Source organism: Somniosus microcephalus, chromosome 1, assembly GCF_052327205.1.
Source record: "Somniosus microcephalus isolate GS21.2 chromosome 1, FLI_Smic_1.0, whole genome shotgun sequence".
In the NCBI taxonomy this organism is placed as follows: domain Eukaryota; kingdom Metazoa; phylum Chordata; class Chondrichthyes; order Squaliformes; family Somniosidae; genus Somniosus; species Somniosus microcephalus.
Window position 1 is genome coordinate 169,205,944 of NC_140987.1, and position 16,644 is coordinate 169,222,587.

The window sequence follows — 16,644 nt, forward strand, 5'->3', positions numbered from 1 at the left end:
GGGCAGATGAGCAAAAGCTTGGTCAAATAGGTAGGTTTTAAGGAGCGTCATAAAGGAGGAAAGAGAGGTAGAGAGGGTTAGGGAGGGAATTACAGAGCTTAGGGCCTTGGCAGCTGACGGCACGGCCACCAGCGTATAAATAAAATCAGGGATGCGCAAGAGGCCAGAATTAGAGCAGCGCAGATATCTCGGGGGATGTGGGGCTGGAGGAATTTAAAGATAGGGAGGGGCGAGGCCATGGAGGGATTTGAAAACCAGGATGAGAATTTTAAAATCGAGGCATTGCTTAACTGGGAGCCAATGTAGGTCAGCGAGCGCAGGGGTGATGGGTGAACAGGACTTGGTGCGAATTATGACACGGGCAGCCAAGTTTTGGATGACTTCAAGTTTACGCATTGTATAATGTGGGAGGCCAGCCAGGAGTGCGTTGGAATAGTCAAGTCTAGAGGTAACCAAGGCATGGATGAGGGTTTCAGCAGCAGATGAACTGAGGCGGGGCGGAGACGGGAAAGATTATGGAGGTGAAAATAGGCGGTCTTAGTTGTGGCGCAGATATGTGGTCGGAAACTCATTTCAGCTCAAATATGACGCCAAGGTTGCAAACAGTCTGATTCAGCCTCAGACAGATGTTAGGGAGAGGGATGGAGTTGGTGGCTAGGGAATGGAGTTTGTGGCGGGGACCGAAGACAATGGCTCCGGTCTTCCCAATATTTAAGGAAATTTCTGTTCATCCAGTACTAGATGTCGGACAAGCAGTCTGACAATTTAGAGACAGTGGAGGGGTCAAGAGAAGTGGTGGTGAGATAGAGCTGGGTGTCATCAGCGTACATGTGGAAACTGACGCTGTGTTTTCAATGCGCCCACTATAAGCGGCGGGGACTATACTACTGTACTGTGTCTCCGGGTGCCTGGAAAACACTAGTAGCAAAAAATGTTGCTGTAGTCCTTACAACCGCAGGCTGAGGGGCAGAATCAGTGAGATACCTTTCAATTCTGGTACTGGCATTTGGCACATCTGTAATTTAAACCCCAGTTGGCCCAAAGTGTCTTAACAATTGCTCCTTATATAAAGAAAAACAATTCTGTCATTGCCTGTATAGATTTTCATGTGAATATGGCATTTTCCTTAAAATGCTCTTCCTTTGTTTTGACATCTATTTTCCTTGATCCTCTTCAAAGATAACAGTGACAGCTATGAATGCAAAAAAAGACATTTTGCAAAAAGCTGCAAGTAAAACTGGTTTGAATTTGACATATAACAATGAAAATAGTATGGCTTTAAAATATCAGAAATTGGGTGACTAAAGTTCATGGGATCTACCACCAGTAAATAGCTAAGTTTTGTGTTTTGCTTCATTGCTCTAATAGATTTCCACAGTGTAAAACTGATGGTAATAAGATTCCTTCATTACCACTGAAAATACAGTTTTTCATTCAGTAGTAATTGGAAAGGAAAATTCGGCCCATAATTATCTGGGCCAAAGTATTAGTTACATTATATAATTAAGTTTTAATATCTAGCATAACGCATTAGTACTTGGAGCAAATAGAGTCAAAATGGAAAAGACCCAAATCTAATTTAGAATGGCTGATTTCCAGATGCTTTCAAATTGCGTTGTGTTTCTAGCAAGATGTTACAATTGTCTTTGAGTGCGGCAGAAAGGGTTTCCTCGAGGCTGCTTTATGTTGTACTAAAACACTTCCAATAACTATGTTGCAAGAAAGCAGCAGAGACATTTTCTGTTTTGTTTTAAAAACATTCAAGGCATGGCAAAACATAGGGTGATAAAAATTTCAAACTTCAGTGAGGCAGCAGGCACTTCATGCTTAGCTGCATTGGAGCCTAATGCATTTTCCAGACAGCAGATGGGCATTTTTATTCTTGATTGTGGAAAGAGTTTTGGTCGCTGTGCTTCCCTCTGGTCACAAAAAAGGGAAGAACCTACTCAGAACATGAAGAGGGGGCTTTGAATTACTGAAACCATGGTTGATATGCTTTAACAGCTTTGTCATCTGGCTGTTCAAAGCAGTGTGTTTGTTTCATCTGGGGAGAATACAAATACAATGAGTTCAATGACTCAGACTACACGAGTGAAGACCAAGAAGTTTTGTTCCAAGCGGGACTGTGTGCCGCTCTGGAGTTGGTGAGCTCCAGCGGGCATTTCAAGACCAATTTAAAGTCCTATTTGCCAGCCCTTGCAATATCATTGCTATCCATCACAGTTAAAACCAGGATATCAGAGTACCCTTAACAGAATCATGAATTTTACAGCCCAGAAGGAGCTCTTTTGGCTTATCGCCCGTGTTGGCTCTCTGAAAGACCTATCCATTCAATTCCATTCCCAGTCGTTTTCCCATACTCTTGAATTTTTGATTTTCAAATATTTATCTACTTTTTAAAAGCTATTCTAGATTCTGCTTCTAACATTGTTTCGGATAGAGGATTGGGAAAACTTTAAAAGACAGCAAAAAATAACAAAAAGATTGATTAAGAAAGGGAAGATAGATTATGAAAGTAAATTAGCAAAAAATATAAAAACAGATAGTAAGAGTTTTTATAGTTATATAAAAAGAAAAAGGGTGGCTAAAGTAAATGTTGGTCCCTTAGAGGATGAGACCGGGAAATTAATGGTGGGAAATATGGAGATGGCAAAAACACTGAATGAATATTTTGTATCAGTCTTTACAGTAGAGGACACTAAGAATATCCCAACACTGGACAAACAGGGGGCTATAGGGGGGGAGGAGCTAAACACTATCAAAATCACGAAGGAAGTGGTACTCGGTAAAATAATGGGACTCAAAGCGAATAAATCACCTGGACCGGATGGCTTACATCCTAGGGTCTTGAGGGAAGTGGCGGTAGGGATTGTGGATGCATTGGTAATAATTTTCCAAAACTCCCTGGACTCGGCAAAGGTCCCGGCAGACTGGAAAACTGCTAATGTAACACCCTTATTTAAAAAGGGCAGTAGACAGAAGGCTGGAAACTATAGACCGGTTAGCCTAACATCTGTGTAAGGTAAAATTTTGGAGTCCATTATTAAGGAGACAGTAACAGGACATTTGGATAATCATAATTTAATAGGACAAAGTCAGCATGGTTTTATGAAGGGGAAGTCATGTTTGACAAATTTGCTGGAGTTCTTTGAGGAAGTAACATATAGGGTGGATAAAGGGGAACCAGTGGACGTAGTGTATTTAGACTTCCAAAAGGCATTTGACAAGGTGCCACACAAAAGATTATTGCTTAAGATAAAAAATCACAGGATTGGGGGTAATATTCTGGCATGGATAGAGGATTGGCTATCTAACAGAAGGCAGAGAGTTGGGATAAATGGTTCATTCTCAGACTGGCAATCAGTAACTAGTGGTGTTCCGCAGGGGTCAGTGCTGGGTCCCCAACTCTTTACAATCTATATTAACGATTTGGAGGAGGGGACCGAGTGTAACATATCAAAGTTTGCAGATGATACTAAGATGGGAGGGAAAGTAGTGAGTGAGGAGGACATAAAAAACCTGCAAGGGGACACAGACAGGCTAAGTAAGTGGGCAGAGATTTGGCAGATGGAATACAATACTGGAAAGTGTGAGGTTATGCACTTTGGCAGGAAAAATCGTAGAGCAAGTTATTATCTTAATGGCAAGAAACTGGAAAGTACTGAAGTACAAAGGGATCTGGGGGTCCTGGTGCACGAAACTCAAAAGGTTAGTATGCAGGTGCAGCAAGTGATTAAGAAGGCCAATGGAATGTTGGCTTTCATTGCTAGGGGGATAGAATATAAAAATAGGGAGGTATTGCTTCAGTTGTACAAGGTATTGGTGAGACCGCACCTGGACTACCGCATACAGTTTTGGTGTCCATACTTAAGAAAAGACATACTTGCTCTCGAGTCAGTACAAAGAAGGTTCACTCGGTTAATCCCGGGGATGAGGGGATGGACATATGAGGAGAGGTTGAGTAGATTGGGACTCTACTCATTGGAGTTCAGAAGAATGAGAGGCGATCTTATTGAAACATATAAGATTGTGAAGGGGTTGGATCGGGGGATGCGGGGAGGATGTTCCCGATGATGGGTGAAACTAGAACTAGGGGGTATAGTCTTAGAATAAGGGGCTGCTCTTTCAAAACTGAGATGAGGAGGAACAACTTCACTCAGAGGGTGGTAGGTCCATGGAATATGCTGCCCCAAAAAGCTGTAGAAGCTACATCATTACATAAATTTAAAACAGAAATAGACAGTTTCCTAGAAGTAAAGGGAATTAAGGGTTACAGGGAGCGGGCAGGAATTTGGACATGAGTCTAGGTTCGGATCGGACATGGCCCTGTGGGTAGCGGAGCGGGCCCAGGGGCCGTGTAGCCTGATCCTGCTCCTATTTCGTGTGTCTAATTCTGTTAGATTCAGGAGATGGTTCTGTGATAGTAGATTGGCGGTTAGGATCAGATCAGCCATGATCTTATTGAATGGCGGAGCAGGCTCGAGGGGCCGATTGGCCTACTCCTGCTCCTATTTCTTATGTTCTTATTTCATGCATGGTTATGATCTTGAATTTATGCCATCTAGTTATCAACTCACTGGACAGTAGAAATAGTTTTTCTAAATTTATCTCATCAAAACACCTCATCATTTTAACTGCCTGTATCGGATTTCCTCTTAACTTTTTTTGTTCTAATGAATAGCACTAGTTTCTTTAGCCTCTCTTTATAACTAAATACTCTCATCACTGGTATTGTCTTAGTGAATCTCTTCTGCACCCTATCCATAGCCTTGACATCCTTCCAAAAGTAAGGCAGCCAATACGAAGGACAGTGGGGTAGGGTTTCCACTTTGGATGCAATCTGGGCGCAAGTTGCGCTCGGAATTGCACTGGTTTTCCGAAGTTAAGTTATGGTTCAAGTTTCCGCTCAAACTCATTTACATCATCACAAACATAAAATCTTCCATGAACCAGCGCAATCGGGCAGCGTTTTAAAATGTAATTGTTTATTTTTTCCCCTTGCATTAACAAAATATTCCTTGATATATTTAAGAGTGGTAACCTGCTGCAGTTTTATTAATACAGCTGAAAATGGGTTTATCACAAAATAAGCATTTTTAAGAGTATCTAGTCCACCACCTGTGAGTAACCTGATTTTAAATGACTGAAAATGACTTTAAAATCGCTATAGAACCATTTACCAGTTTCATTGGTGTACACCAGTCAATTTCTTAGTAAATTAAATATTTTTTAATATTTAGAAATTTAAAAGGTGACTAACTAGTGTCTTTGCACCTAAAAATAACAGCTTAATTTAAAGAGCCTCCTCGAAGGGCACAATTGGTGGAGACCCGCTGTGCTCATTATTTCGATCTGGGGCATGGCCAGTTTTATGGACGGGGCTGGATTCCAGCGTAAAAGATCGCAAACACTTGATTTGCGCTGGACGTAACTTGCGCTTAAAATTCCATTGATCTTTTCGCTGGTTTGGCTAATTCAGGCAAATTGCTCTGGTACCAGTGCAATCTAGCAGAAGTGCTACCTCAATATTCTAACTGCAGCATAACCAATGATTTGTATAGGTTTAACATTACCTCTTCACTTTGTACACTATCTCGTATTTATAAAACATAGCTCATTTGCTGTTTGTACAGTTTGATTAACTTCTCCCACTTTTGTTTTATTCCAGTCTACTTTAGATAACTAAAATTCCCATAATTACAACTCTGGTAAAACTGGAAACATCTCTAAATTGCCTACACTTTCCATCTTTGTAATTTTTTCTACGATTTGGTGGTTTATAGTAGACTCCCAATATGGTAACATAACCTATTTGCCTCAAATCAGCACAATATATCCAGGATGGTGACTGAAAAAGTTAAATTCTGTTTTTGTGTAATTACAGAATTTTCTGGGAATTTTGCTAGTAGCTTGGGGATTGTATTCTGTGGATCCATCTATTTTCCAATGAAAATCACAAATTAGTGGCCTTGAATATATCCACACAATGATGCAAGGCCCACTAACCTCCCAGTAAGCAATTAATAACAACTTGCATTTATATAGCAGTTTTAACGTAGAAAAATGTCCCAAGGCGCTTCACAGGAGCGTTATCAAATAAAATTTGACACCGAGCCACATAAGGAGATATTAGGACAGGGCTTGGTCAAAGAGGTAGCGTCTTAAAGGAGGAAGAAGAGGTAGAGAGGCAGAGGGGTTTAGGGAGGGAATTCCAGAGCTTCCAGGTTAAAAAAAAGTTGACCTAATTCCTTTGGCAGAGAGGATACTGAAAAGTCATCTAAATTATGTTTTCAGTACTATGATGGGTATTGGCACAATTATTCCAAGCATATTGTTTATTGGTAAAGGGTCAAAATTAAGGGATAATAGTTAAAAATCATAGAATCATATAGCATAGGAGGAGGCCTTTCGGCCCCATAGTGCCTGTGCTGTGTCTGTGAAAGAGCTATCCAATTAGTCACACTTCCGTACTCTTTCCCTATAGCCCTGCAATTTTTCCCCCTTCAGGTATTTATTCAGTACAACACCAGTATCCAATACAAGGGATACAAGTTAAAAATGAGAAAGTTAGGAGTAAGAAAGAGAAAACTTGTATTTATATAGTGCCTTTTACAACCTCAGGACATCCAAAAGTGATTTACAGCCAATGAATTACTTTTGAAGTGTAGTCACTCACTGTTGTAATGTAGGAAACTCAGCAGCCTATTTACACAGAGCAAGGTCCCACAAACAACAATGAGATAAATGACCAGATAATCTGTTTTAGTGATGTTGATTGAGGGATAAATATTGATCAGGACACCGGGGGAACTCCCCTGCTCTTCATTGAATAGTGCAATGGGATCATTTACATCCACCTGAAGGGCCAGATGGGGTCTCGGTTTAACGTCTCATCTGAAAGACTGTACCTCCGACAGTGCAGCACTCTCTCACTACGCACTGGACTGTCGGGCTAGATTTTGTGTTCAAGTCTCTTGAATGGAGTTGATCTATAAAAAAAGCTCACGGTTGTTAAGCAAATCCAAAACTTTGTTCTAGATTACTTGCCTTATTATTTCTCCAGATACTCCAATGGTGCACATTGCCTGTGGCTATAGCTTCTCAGATATCAATTGATGTGAATCAGTATCTATACAACGTATGATTAGCATTTCAGCACTTTATATCGGTTTGTAAACACAGCCACACATTTTAAAGGAGAAGAATTACTTACATAGATACATAGATACATAGAAGATAGGAGCAGGAGTAGGCCATTCGGCCCTTCGTGCCTGCTCCGCCATTCGATGAGATCATGGCTGATCCTTTAATTCAGTATCCCGTCCCCGCCTTCTCTCCGTAACCCTTAACCCCTTTTGCCCGTAGAAATATATCTAATTCCCTCTTAAATATATTTAATGAGCTGGCGTACACTGCCCTCTGTGGCAATGAGTTCCACAGGTTCACCACTCTCTGAGTGAAGAAATTCCCCCTCATCTCTGTCCTAAATGGTTTAGCCCTTATCCTTAAATTATGTCCTCTAGTTCTGTTCTCACCCGCCAAGGGAAACATTCCTTCTGCATCCAGTCTGTCTAGACCTGTCAGAATTTTATACACTTCTATGAGGTCCCCTCTCAATCTTCTAAACTCCAGTGTGTACATCCCTAAACTACATAGTCTCTCCTCATAGGTCATTCCCGCCATTCCTGGTATCAGCCTGGTGAATCGCCGCTGCACCCCCTCCATGGCAAGAACATCCTTCCTCAGATGAGGCGACCAAAACTGTACACAGTACTCGAGGTGTGGTCTCACCAGTGCCCTGTACAGCTGCAGCAAGGTATCCCTGTTCCTGTATTCTAACCCTTTTGCTATGAAGGCCAGCATACCGTTTGCCTTCTTGACCGCCTGTTGCACCTGCATGCTCGCCTTCAGTGACTGGTGTACAAGAACACCCAGGTCTCTCTGTACTTCCCCCTCTCCCAATCTATTGCCATTTAAATAATAATTTGCCCTCCCGTTCCTGCACCCAAGGTGGATAACTTCGCACTTGTCCACATTATAGTGCATCTGCCATTTATCCGCCCAATCGCCCAGTCTGTCCAAATCGCTCTGGAGCTTCCTGGTCTCTTCCTCTGAGCCCACCCCCCCTCCTAGTTTAGTGTCGTCTGCAAATTTGGAAATGCTGCATCCGACTCCCTGATCCAGGTCATTAATGTAAATTGTGAACAGCTGGGGGCCCAGGACAGATCCCTGTGGTACCCCACTTGTTACTGCCTGCCATTCAGAAAATGAGCCGTTTATTCCAACTCTCTGTTTTCTATCTGACAGCCAGTTCCCTATCCACGCCAAAACTTTCCCCTTTATCCCATGAGCCTCAATTTTCCATGCTAATCTTTTATGTGGGACCTTATCGAAGGCCTTTTGGAAGTCCAGGTACACCACATCTACTGGCTCTCCCCCATCTATTCTACCAGTTACTCCCTCAAAAAATTCCAATAGATTAGTCAAGCACGATTTACCCTTTGTAAATCCATGTTGACTCTGTCCTATCCTGTCCCCATTTGCTAAGTGCTCCGCTATTTCATCCTTAATGATGGACTCCAGCATTTTGCCCACAACTGATGTAAGGCTTACAGGTCTGTAATTACCTGCTTTTTCCCTACCCCCCTTTTTGAATAGTGGGGTAACGTTAGCTACCCTCCAATCCATCGGCACTGTTCCCGAGTCTAATGAATTCTGAAAAATCATCCTTAGTGCATCCGCTATCTCTAGGGCCACCTCCTTCAGTACCCTAGGATGCATGTTATCAGGCCCTGGGGATTTGTCCACCTTCAATACTTGGTTCACTATTTCTAAAGAAATCTTAAACTTAAACTTAAGTTTGAAGAACATGTTTATGACTTCATTATACAGTGAAGAGGAAATCTTTCCTGGAATGTGTTTTTGCTTTTAGTTGCACACAATTGTTTTCCCCTTCAGCTACAACATTTTGGCCAAGAAAATATTTAATAAGAGTGGACACAATGGATAAGGAAGTCATATATGAGATGATGAAACACACACTTAAAATTTAGCCTGACAGTCCATTGCTGTAGTGAGAGAATGCTGCACTGTCGGAGGTACAGTCTTTCATGCAGCCAGTCCTCCATTTTTCCACTTTGAATTTTTATTTGTGATATGGAAAGTTTAACTTAAGTCAAGTAAAGGTTAATTAAAGGTGTAGTACATAATCTTTTTATTTAACAAATCAAATGAATACAACTATTATCGTACTCCTAAACAAAGTTACTAATTTTCTATTTAGTGGTATAAAATTGTATGTTAATAAATAGATGAATAAAAGGCTATATTTTTTTAATTCTGCTATAAACAGAAGAGGAATAAATCTGAAGGCAGTACAACAGAAGGAAAGACACAAACTTCAAGTGATGACTGGGATTCAAAATACAGTGTTAAAACTTCTAGAACTATACAGACACCACGGATAAAGACAGAGACCTGATTACCTTTAAAATATCAACTGAAGAAAACGTTGGGCATGCTGTGAAGTATGGATGATTCTACATGCCACAATAACATTGCCCTGAGAGAAAACTTGTTTTGAAACTGTTATTATAACACATCCTATTTCTGGAGTTTATGACCATGTTTTTATACTGATCTCAAATAACCCTCCAGACTTATACATTCCAAACTTTTTTTTTAAGGCTTGATCTTCTTTCAGTATGTCAAGCGCAAATGTCTTAAGTAACTGGAAACTAAATTATACCGACAACAGACTTTCGGACGAAGTACCTCTTTTTTTAAAATATATTTTCTAAAACCAGGTATACAAGATTTTTCTATACTTCTTTATGTACTGAAATGTTCATTAAACACTGACCATCAATACACATGAACAAATATAAAGCATACAAATTTATGTAATACTGGATTGTTTAACTACTGCATTTAATGCTTTCTACATCAGCGTTGCCATTACATTGCTCTCAATTGTATGCAAGTAAAAATTGTGCTTCCTCTTACAAATGAATAGCTCATGCAGTACTTAATGTCTCAATACACATTAATAGTATTATTTGTTTAGTGCAGCCAGTAGACTGTTCCTATGAAAATTTTAGCTTTACATTCCATCCCCTAGTGTTGTCAATAAATAAATGATACCATTTGTGTGAGATGCTTCTTTTGTGGGCTGACTATAAATGGATCACACTTTATATGTAACCAAAATAAAAATCTAATGAAGTGAATAGATTTTTCAAACCATCTCCTGGCGAGAGAAAAGTAGAACAAATAAGTGCTGAGTGCTAGGTGATGGTGATCATCAGTAATTTAGTTTCTGGTAACACCTTGTTCAGATAGCAACTAAAGGCTTCGATTTTGATGTACTTCTGTAAATCATGTGCATATTGGATGCAACTTACACACTACATGAAACTGTAAAATATATTTTCTAGAAGTTAAAGTGAATGTAGGTCAATGGAGCCTATCTCCTGTGGTGTGGGCATTACGCATTATAATCAGCAAATTAGTTTCTCCAACCATATTATTTTGGCAGGTAGTAAATATATCTAAATATGTAAATTCAGCACCAGTGGAAACCAGTTTTTTTAACTATTTACTTCATTGTTACTTCAGAACCGGGTAGGAACCAAGTTGTAAACGAGGATCTTATTTAAAAAACCTAGAGAGGGGGAGGGCGGGAAAGAGACTGGGGGGGGGGGGGGGGGGGGGGAAAGAGAGAGACCGGGGGGGCGGGGGGAAGAGAGAGACGGGGGGGGGGGGGGAAGAGAGAGACGGGGGGGGGGAGAGAGACGGGGGGGGAGAAAGACGGGGAGAGAGAGACGGGGGGGGGAAGGGACACGGGGGGGAGGGAGAGAGACGACGGGGGGGAGGAGGAGAGACGGGGGGGGAGGAGAGACGGGGGGGAGGGAGGAGAGACGGGGGGGGAGGAGAGACGGGGGGGAGGAGAGACGGGGGGGAGGAGAGACGGGGGGGAGGAGAGACGGGGGGGAGGAGAGACGGGGGGGAGGAGAGACGGGACGAGGAGAGACGGGGGGAGGAGAGACGGGGGGAGGAGAGACGGGGGGGAGGAGAGACGGGGGGGGAGGAGAGACGGGGGGGGAGGAGAGACGGGGGAGGAGAGACGGGGGGAGAGGAGAGACGGGGGGGAGGAGAGACGGGGGGGGGGAGGAGAGACGGGGGGGGAGGAGAGACGGGGGGGGGAGGAGAGACGGGGGGGGGAGGAGAGACGGGGGGGGAGGAGAGACGGGGGGGGGAGGAGGAGACGGGGGGGAGGAGAGACGGGGGGAGGAGAGACGGGGGGGGAGGAGAGACGGGGGGGAGGAGAGACGGGGGGAGGAGAGACGGGGGGGGGAGGAGAGACGGGGGGGGGGAGGAGAGACGGGGGGAGGAGGAGAGACGGGGGGGGAGGAGAGACGGGGGGGGAGGGAGGAGAGACGGGGGGGGAGGAGAGACGGGGGGGGAGGAGAGACGGGGGGGAGGGAGAGACGGGGACGAGGAGAGACGGGGGAGGAGGAGACGGGGGGAGCGACGGGGGGAGGAGAGACGGGGGGAGAGGAGAGACGGGGGGGAGGAGAGACGGGGGGGAGGAGAGACGGGGGGGGGAGGAGAGACGGGGGGGAGGAGAGACGGGGGGGGAGGAGAGACGGGGGGGAGGAGAGGACGGGGGGGGAGGAGAGACGGGGGAGAGGAGAGACGGGGGGGGGAGGAGAGACGGGGGGGGGAGGGAGAGACGGGGGGGGAGGAGAAGACGGGGGGGGAGGAGAGACGGGGGGGGAGGAGAGACGGGGGGGGGAGGAGAGACGGGGGGGAGGAGAGACGGGGGGAGGAGAGACGGGGGGGAGGAGAGACGGGGGGGGAGGAGAGACGGGGGGGGGAGGAGAGGAGAGACGGGGGGGGAGGAGAGACGGGGGGGAGGAGAGACGGGGGGGGGAGGAGAGACGGGGGGGAGAGAGACGGGGGGGGAGAGACGGGGGGGGAGGAGAGACGGGGGGGGAGGAGAGACGGGGGGGAGGAGAGACGGGGGGGGGGAGGAGAGACGGGGGAGGAGAGACGGGGGGGGGGGAGGAGAGACGGGGGGGGGGAGGAGAGACGGGGGGGGGAGGGAGAGCGGGGGGGAGGAGAGACCGGGGGGGGGGGAGGAGAGACGGGGAGGAGGAGAGACGGGGGGAGGAGAGACGGGGGGGAGGAGAGACGGGGGGGAGGAGAGACGGGGGGGAGGAGAGACGGGGGGGAGGAGAGACGGGGGGGGGGAGGAGAGACGGGGGGGGAGGAGAGACGGGGGGGGAGGAGGAGAGGGGGGGGGAGGAGAGACGGGGGGGAGGAGAGACGGGGGGGGAGGGGAGACGGGGGGGGGTGGGAGGAGAGACGGGGGGGGAGGGAGGAGAGACGGGGGGGGGAGGGAGGAGAGACGGGGGGGGGGGGAGGGGAGGAGAGACGGGGGGGGGGGAGGGAGGAGAGACGGGGGGGGAGGGAGGAGAGACGGGGGGGGGAGGGAGGAGAGACGGGGGGGAGGGGGGGGGCGAAGAGAGACGGAGTGGGGGGGGGGGGAGAGAGACCGGGAGGGGGGTGGGGAAGAGACCGGGGGGGGGGGTGGGGAAGAGACCGGGGGGGTGGGGGTGGGGAAAGAGGCCGGGGGGGGTGGGGGGGAGGAGAGAGGGGGGAAGAAAAGAGAGGGGGGGGAGAGGGGGGAGGAGAGAGATGGGGGGAGAGAGAGAGAGACGGGGGAGGAGACGAGAGGGAAGAGATAGGGAGAAGAGAGGAGAGAGAGAGACGGGGAGGAGACGAGAGGGGAGAGATGGGGAGAAGAGAGGAGAGAGAGACTGAGGAGAGAGAGACGGGGAGGGGGAGGAGAGGAGAGAGAGACGGGGGGGGGGGAGGAGAGGAGAGAGAGACGGGGGGAGGAGAGGAGCGAGAGACGGGAGGAGAGGAGCGAGAGACGGGGGGAGGAGAGGAGCGAGAGACGGGGGGAGGAGAGGAGCGAGAGACGGGGGGGAGGAGAGGAGAGAGAGACGGGGGGGAGGAGAGAGAGACGGGGGGGGAGGAGAGAGAGACGGGGGGGAGGAGAGAGGAGACGGGGGGGAGGAGAGAGAGACGGGGGGGAGGAGAGAGAGACGGGGGGGAGGAGAGAGAGACGGGGGGGGAGGAGAGAGAGACGGGGGGGGAAGGAGAGAGAGACGGGGGGGAGGAGAGAGAGACGGGGGGGGAGGAGAGAGAGACGGGGGGGGAGGAGAGAGAGACGGGGGGGAGGAGAGAGAGACGGGGGGGAGGGAGAGAGAGACGGGGGGGAGGAGAGAGAGACGGGGGGGGAGGAGAGAGAGACGGGGAGGAGGAGAGAGAGACGGGGGAGGAGGAGAGAGAGACGGGGAGGAGGAGAGAGGAGAGAGAGACGGGAGAGAGAGACGGGGGAGGAGGAGAGGAGAGAGAGACGGGGAGAGGAGAGACAGACGGGGGGGGGAGGAGAGAGAGACGGGGGAGGAGGAGAGGAGAGAGAGACGGGGAGAGGAGAGACAGACGGGGGGGAGGAGAGAGACGGGGGGAGGAAAGGAGAGAGAGACGGGGGGTGAGGAGAGGGGAGGAGAGAGAGGAGGGGAGGAGAGGAGAGGAGAGGAGAGAGAGACGGGGGAGGAGAGAGAGACGGGGGTGAGGAGAGGGGGAGGAGACGGGGGGGAGGAGGGGAGGTGAGAGAGACGGGGAGAGGAGAGAGAAGGAGAGAGAGGAGAGGAGAGGGATGGGGGGAGGAGAGGAGAGAGAGACGGGGGTGAGGAGAGAGAGGACGGGGGGAGGAGAGAGAGACGGGGGGAGGAGAGAGAGGAGAGACGGGGGCGGGGGGGAGGAGAGACGGGGGCGGGGGGGAGGAGAGACGGGGCGGGGGGGGGAGGAGAGACGGGGGGCGGGGGGGGGAGGAGAGACGGGGGCGGGGGGGGGGAGGAGAGACGGGGCGGGGGGGGGGGAGGAGAGACGGGGGCGGGGGGGGGAGGAGAGACGGGGGGCGGGGGGGAGGAGAGACGTGGGCGGGGGGGGAGGAGAGACGGGGGGCGGGGGGGGAGGAGAGACGGGGGCGGGGGGGGGAGGAGAGACGGGGGCGGGGGGGGAAGAGAGACGGGGGCGGGGGGGGAGGAGAGACGGGGGCGGGGGGGGGAGGAGAGACGGGGGCGGGGGGGGAGGAGAGACGGGGGCGGGGGGGAGGAGAGACGGGGGCGGGGGGGGAGGAGAGACGGGGGCGGGGGGGAGGAGAGACGGGGGCGGGGGGGAGGAGAGACGGGGCGGGGGGGGGGAGGAGAGACGGGGGCGGGGGGGAGGAGAGACGGGGGCGAGGAGAGACGGGGGGGGAGGAGAGACGGGGGCGAGGAGAGACGGGGGCGAGGAGAGACGGGGGCGAGGAGAGACGGGGGCGAGGAGAGACGGGGGGGGAGGGAGAGACGGGGGGGGAGGAGAGACGGGGGGGGAGGAGAGACGGGGGCGGGGGGGGAGGAGAGACGGGAGCGGGGGGGGGGGAGGAGAGACGTGGGCGGGGGGGGAGGAGAGACGGGGGCGGGGGGGGAGGAGAGACGGGGGCGGGGGGGAGGAGAGACGGGGGCGGGGGGGGAGGAGAGACAGGGGCGGGGGGGGAGGAGAGACGGGGGCGGGGGGGGAGGAGAGACGGGGGCGGGGGGGGAGGAGAGACGGGGGCGGGGGGGAGGAGAGACGGGGGCGGGGGGGGGAGGAGAGACGGGGGGCGAGGAGAGACGGGGGGGGGGGAGGGGGAGGAGAGACGGGGGCGGGGGGGGAGGAGAGACGGGGCCAGGGGGGGGAGGAGAGACGGGGGCGGGGGGGGGAGGAGAGACGGGGCGGGGGGGGGAGGAGAGACGGGGCGGGGGGGGGAGGAGAGACGGGGCGGGGGGGGAAGGAGAGACGGGGGCGGGGGGGGGAGGGAGAGACGGGGGCGGGGGGGGAGGAGAGACGGGGCGGCGGGTAGGAGAGATGGGGGCGGGGGGAGGAGAGACGGAGGAGAGAGACGGGGGGGAAGAGAGACGGCCGGGGGGTGAGAGACGGGGGAGGACGAGACCGGGGGGGGGGGGGGGGGGCGGGGAGACGGTGGGGGGAGAGACGGGGGGGGGGGCGGTGCGGGCGAGACCGGCGCGGGGGGGGGGGGGGCGAGGAGAGAGCCGGGGGGGGGAGGAGAGACGGGGCCAGGGGGGGGAGGAGAGACGGGGGCGGGGGGGAGGAGAGACGGGGCGGGGGGGGGGAGGAGAGACGGGGCGGGGGGGGGGAGGAGAGACGGGGGCGGGGGGGGAGGAGAGACGGGGGCGGGGGGGGAGGAGAGACGGGGCGGCGGGGGAGGAGAGATGGGGGCGGGGGGAGGAGAGACGGAGGAGGAGAGACGGGGGGGAAGAGAGACGGCCGGGGGGGGTGAGAGACGGGGGAGGACGAGACCGGGGGGGGGGGCGGGGAGACGGTGGGGGGGAGAGACGGGGGCGGTGCGGGCGAGACCGGCGCGGGGGGGGGGGGCGAGGAGAGAGCCGGGGCGGGGGAAGGGATAGGGGAGGGGGGCTGGGGGGAAGAGACAGGGGAGGGGAGCGAGGGAGGGGGGAGGGAAAGGCGAGCGGGAGGGAGGGAGAGGTGGGAGGGGAGGGAGGGGAGGGGGGGAGGGAGAGGTGGGAGGGAGGGGGGGAGGGAGAGCTGGGAGGGAGGGGGGGGGAGAGGTGGGAGGGAGGGGGGAGGGAGAGGAGAGAGGGTGTGGGAGAGGCAGGGGGAGGGGCAGAGGGAGGGGGAGGGGCAGAGGGAGGGGGAGAGAGGGAGACGGGGAGGAGGGAGAGGGAGGGGGGAGACGGGGGGGAGCGAGAGAGGGAGACGGGGTGGAGCGAGAGACGGATACGGGAGGGGAGGGGGAGAGACAGACGGGAGAGGGGGACAGAGGGGGAGGCAGGGCGAGAGGAGGCAAGGCGGGGAGGGAGACGGAGAGGGAGAGGGCGAGAGGGTCCAGATGCATGTAGCCCGTACCCAGGGACTGAGCGGTGGCCACACTTTGGAATTATACAGGCGGAGGCGCAGCACATGTACAATGGCCGCTGGAAGGAGGCTTAAGCAAACAATTTTTAGCGCTGCGGTGAAACAAAGATGAGAAAAAAAAATCAGAAAATTGTTCAAAGCCGGAACAAATTAGGGAAAGTGTTGTTGAATGTCCAGTAAGTTCCAGTTTAAATTTTGCCAGTCGTTGTCCCCTTTTTGAAAGAGTTTATCAAGGTTATTTTAATCATGTTATGAAAGAGGGGAAAAAGTTTGTACCTCAGAGTCTGTGAGAGACGGAGGGAACAGCAACAGAAAAAGAGGAAACAACTTCTCCAAACTGGTCCCAACTCATCGCCAAGTTTGGGATAGATAACCTCACTGCCTTCTTAGGAAGTTTAACCACTTTATTCACTTTCTTGTTTGAGCTCTGTTTGCAATTAGAGTTTTTTTGTTGTATGTTTAACGACACTGTTGAAGAGGGAAAGAAAACCTTGGAGCAACTTCTTCTGTCAAAGCTGCAATGAGACGTGAAAGAATTTAAAGATTTTTAATGAACTTTTCACAAAAAATGAGTGTTAAAAGCACTTTTTTCTCCCAAGTTTCAAATATGATTTTGGAAGAAACAGAAGCAAAAATCAATTTTACCCTCTT

The 16,644-nt window shown here is 51.4% G+C and overlaps 1 protein-coding gene across 10 annotated transcripts in view; it reads left to right on the top strand.

Moving 5' to 3' along the window:
* Positions 1–10,151, top strand: part of epb41l4a (erythrocyte membrane protein band 4.1 like 4A) — a 474,019-nt gene extending 463,868 nt beyond the window's left edge. For 8 of the 10 annotated variants that reach the window (XM_085987237.1, XM_085987283.1, XM_085987274.1 and 5 more), the window contains one exon: positions 9,353–10,151. In XM_085987237.1, coding sequence (XP_085843363.1) covers positions 9,353–9,481 — 129 coding nt within the window. In that variant the 3' untranslated portion in view covers positions 9,482–10,151. Of the gene's footprint in view, positions 1–7,669; positions 7,817–9,352 lie in introns of all 10 variants that reach the window. The other 2 variants (XR_015078320.1, XM_085987245.1) reach the window with 2 other exon arrangements.
* The last annotated feature ends 6,493 nt before the right edge of the window (positions 10,152–16,644 follow it).